Genomic DNA, 4343 nt, shown 5'->3' with positions numbered 1-4343 from the left:
AAACACGTTTAAGTTTGGAAAATCCTCCGTATTGATACTTTTCGCATAAATTACAATTTTATGTGTCTATACTCTTATTGATGATAAAAGTTAGCCAATCAGCGCGCGAGAAATTGCTCAGTTATTGTAAAACAGTTCTTCGAAAAAGGCAAAGTATTATTTAATTCTATACTCATTTCATAAAAAAACGAGCTAACAGATCTGATGAACACCATGGTTCATGTTTATTGTTTTCACCATTTTATATTCTAATTTGCTTCTAGGCAGGAGATTTTCCCATTTAAGCAAATTTATTCGGATAGTTTGTTTTTGCTGACAGGTTAACTCGAAAAGATCAAATATTTGAAATCAACCTTACTCTTTCCTCTCGCTGGCGTCAAATATGCGTCTAGGCATGTCTGGAAAGGACGTTTCTATACTTTTCAAAGAAAGACTTGTTCTTAGTAACGACCCGTATTTCAACGATTAATTTTCACATCGTATATATTAAATGTATTTATGGCAGGTGCGCATAATGAAAATAGAGTACGATGGCGTCATGTCTGGTCGATTTCCTTGAGTACTTTTCCGAAACCCCCCCAAAAGGAGCAATTACATTTTGGAATTTTGATGTTATTTCATAATTTCGTTAGGACCGAGTGAAATAAATCTATAACCTATGAAAATTCTGCCGATGACATGGCACCTAAGTTTACAATGTTAAATTAGCATTTACATCAATTGTTTTTTTAAGAGTAAATTTAATGTTTCTGGGGTGAAAAATATATTAGTTCGAATCGGTTATTACCGACCTATTCCGTATCGATTTTCCAGCCACGACAAGCATTTTTCTTCAATTTCTGAAGCTAGCATTTCTACACTTTTCCAGCGTCGGGGCTTTACCATTTCCTCCCCAGTTTTGTTACGTTCGTCTGTAGATCTAGAAATCCTTCTTTCTTCTGCCCAAGCTGTGATCTTTTTTATGCGATCATTAGGCGAAATGCGTCGTTGTGCTTGAGTTGACGAAATATTGGGCTCAAGGAAAAAGCAATCAGGCCATTTTTCTTGATTACTTGTCTTTCTTGACGCTGTTTTAATTGATCTGGGCCCGAGATCGCTGTATCTCGTTGAATATGGGCGTTTAATGAAATGAGAAGATCGATCATGTTGGTGGTGCGCTGCGGTCCTATTTCGCCTTGAAAACACATTGAATTTTGATGTCTTGCTGTTGTTGTTACTAAAACAATTCATTTTCCCCTCAGTGATTTCCGTGCTGTCGCTTTCTTTTCCGTTGTTCTTCTCCTCACAGTCAAGCTCGTCTTCCTTTATAACGCGTTTTGAATTATTTAGTGAGGATCTAACGTTACGAATGAATCTTTGCGGCTGAATTATTCTGGAGCGTGTTTTGTCGCGAAATTTGCTACTTTGCCGCGGTTTTGCGACACTCGATGCGTCGTCTTCCCAGTCTTGTCTTCCTTCATCTGGTAAAAGATCCAACTTTCCTAATGCAATAATAGTTTGTTTCATTTCCTCTGACATGGGGAACAACTGTGGTGTGCCACGTCGTTTAAGGGCTGGTTTCTCTTCAAACAAATCATGTGTTCTTGTATAAACTGGAACGCTCGCGCCGCCTTCAGCTGGTATTTTGGCGCGAGTTTGTGATTTTGCGTCATTTTGTATTCGCGTGAACATATTCGCTAACATCACCTGCCTTGCAACTTGTCGAAAATTCAGCTTGTCTCTGGTCATTGTAAGATTTGTTGAAGATGGGCTTTTCGTTTTAGACAAATCTCGAATTTTTCTTGAGTTCATCACGGCAGCGAAAGCGACAACCGCACAGTTAAAAGGGCATTACTCGTTTAATTTCCACGAACCATCTGTTTAAATAAATTAGTATGCTATTTGCCTGAAGTACCTCCGAATCTCAAGTTGTGATCAAATTAGGTGTATTGTTCAGTTTTGGTGATAGGCTGAAATTTTTCCTTGATTTATATCCTTTGAATATAAGTTGTAGAGAAAACGTTATTTAGCACAGATCATTTACGTAAAGTTCACCAGTTATCCAAAAATAAAGCATTGTAATCGTACAATGCCCAGACTAATCGGTCTGTCATTTGGAATTATGCTAAAACATCGTTTCCGATGAAAATCCACACGTAATTCCTTTCACAAAGTCGTTCATCAAGGACTTGAGAAATCTTTTTTAATCGAGATTTAGAAAACTCTCCATTTTACGTGTACTTCTTCTTTATTATTAAAATTTTAACCCCGGACATTGCTTTTTTTGCGTTTTGGTCAGCAGTTCATACACAGTTTTAGCACCAAGAAAAATTCCCAAGTATTCAAAACGTTCCGAGTTTATTAAAAAAAGCATCCACGCTTGTTTGGATATGAGATTGGTTAAAGCCATTTCAGCGATAGCGTCTCCTTGGCTATTTACCATCTAAGAAATTATTATAATCGTTCTCTGGTAAAAAGTTTACAAAGACTATGAGCTTTCGACAGACTGAACTGCTGTTTTCAACGGATAAAAACGTGTAAAGAATAAAAGCGAAAAGAAGTTTAAATATAACGAAAAATCTGTTATTATTATTGGTCAATGACGAATGCACAAATTGATTATAGAGTGCAATACACGAGTTGCTATGGAAACACATGCAGCCTTGGAGTAATTTTGTTATGAATACGAGAGCCCATAAACTCACGAAATGCGCTCAAGTTCATACATATCCAACGCGCACTCATGGAATAATAGGAAATACATGTAGTGATCAACCAACGACGGAATCAGCAACAAGATCGTGAAGACGTTAAAATAATTTTTTCAGTAACAGAGAGAAAGATATAAATCGGAAAGCGGCTTCAATATACTAAGTATCCTTCTAATGTGAGAACACACCGATAAAGCAAGAGAAGAAAGTTTCAAATTCAGATTAAGATTAAAAAAAAGGGGCGTCATGCACTCTCATATAAATACTAGAAATAAGAACAAATTAGACATTCTTCTGTTTAAATCTGCTACTGGTAACTTTAGCGGTCTTTTATTTCTCAAGCGGTCTGTCGCTATTCCTGTTTTAAGGGCCCACTGACGTATTTTTCGGGGTGCGTTACTAAAAATGTAATTTGAGAGAATTTGGCATTATTTTGGTCAGTTTCCAACTTTTGTAAAGCAATGACCCTAAATATGACGTAATCATGCCACGCCCATGGTCACGTTACCAATAAAAGAAAACTCCAAATTTGTCTACGTGCTACGCAATTTGTGTATTTAATCAGTGGTTTGATAATTTGTATTCGTTTTTGCATCCAGCCAAGCATGGTTTTCTTCTTATTTTGAAAAATGTTCTCTTTAAAGAGATAAACGATGCTGAAATACCCATAACATTTTCAAAAAATATGATTTGAAAAAAATCAATGCTTAGCTATATTCTGTATTTGGGGGTGAAACGTGCCATATGCAGAAAAATTAATTACATTTAAAGACCGCCGAAAATTTAACTTTTTCTCAAACCGAAAGTCAGTTCGTTTACGCATGCGCGGTTGATCTGAGGACGAGGGCGAGGAAGGGCGAAGAAAAAACCTTCGATGGAAACAACAGTTGGTGCTGTGATTTTTGGTTGTAAGTGGGTTTTCTGGTCAGCTCATGATGTGATGACGTCAGTCACCGGAAGTAACATTTCACTTCCGTAGCAACGCGCGCAAAATCCTTCTGTGGGCCCTTGAAGCTGAGATAAAGAAGCAGTATTAAGAGGCGTTCTTGAATTAGGAGCCATGTGATGTTCCTTGCCTTAATGAAGTTTGTAATGTTTTATAGCCGTCTGATTATCATTGTTATTACCAGTTTACATTCGGCAAGTACAAAAGCTCGGCCACCATACAGGCCGCAAGTCACTGGTCATTGTTTTACTAATACAGAATACAGAAACAACCCTAAACAGCTAACCTTGGGCCTAATTAGCCCTAAATAAATTGAATTTTGTAGGCCCAATTTTAACACTGGTAAACGGTTAGAGTTATTTCTGTGTTAATAAAACAGTAGACCTCTTTCATAATTGCGGCTAAATAAAACTATTAATTTGTCTTAGTGCTACGACAAGCAAATTTCAAAAGAATATTTATTTCAAAATGAGGGCAGTGGGTCTAATTATCTATAAAAATATTGAAGATCCGTTACCAGGATTCATGTTAAGAAAAAAGTAAAATCGTTCTCTGGTAAAAAGTTTTGAAAAAACTATGAGCTTTCGACAGACTGAACTGCTGCCTTCAACGGATAAAAATGTGTGAAGCCTAAAAGCGAAAGAAATTTAAATATAACGAAAAATTCGCATAAATTAAAGGGTAAAAGCATGTAGTGGAAAGAATGT

At 36.7% G+C, this 4343-nt stretch overlaps 1 protein-coding gene across 1 annotated transcript; it reads right to left on the bottom strand.

Annotated features, from left to right (window-relative positions):
* Positions 1-200: 200 nt before the first annotated feature.
* Positions 201-1834, bottom strand: LOC137998044 (uncharacterized). Its single transcript, XM_068844438.1, has one exon. The coding sequence runs from the start codon at positions 1789-1791 to the stop codon at positions 784-786; it is 1008 nt and encodes a 335-aa protein (XP_068700539.1). The 5' UTR covers positions 1792-1834; the 3' UTR covers positions 201-783.
* Positions 1835-4343: the final 2509 nt, after the last annotated feature.

The sequence above is a fragment of the Montipora foliosa genome, chromosome 3 (genome assembly GCF_036669935.1).
Source record: "Montipora foliosa isolate CH-2021 chromosome 3, ASM3666993v2, whole genome shotgun sequence".
NCBI classification, from domain to species: domain Eukaryota; kingdom Metazoa; phylum Cnidaria; class Anthozoa; order Scleractinia; family Acroporidae; genus Montipora; species Montipora foliosa.
The sequence above is the reverse complement of the archived record's forward strand: the minus strand, read 5'-3'. Positions and strand labels throughout refer to the sequence as shown.

Bases quoted from the DNA above. Each gene is read 5' to 3' on its own strand.
- LOC137998044 (XM_068844438.1), bottom strand. From the start codon at position 1,791: ATGAACTCAAGAAAAATTCGAGATTTGTCTAAAACGAAAAGCCCATCT.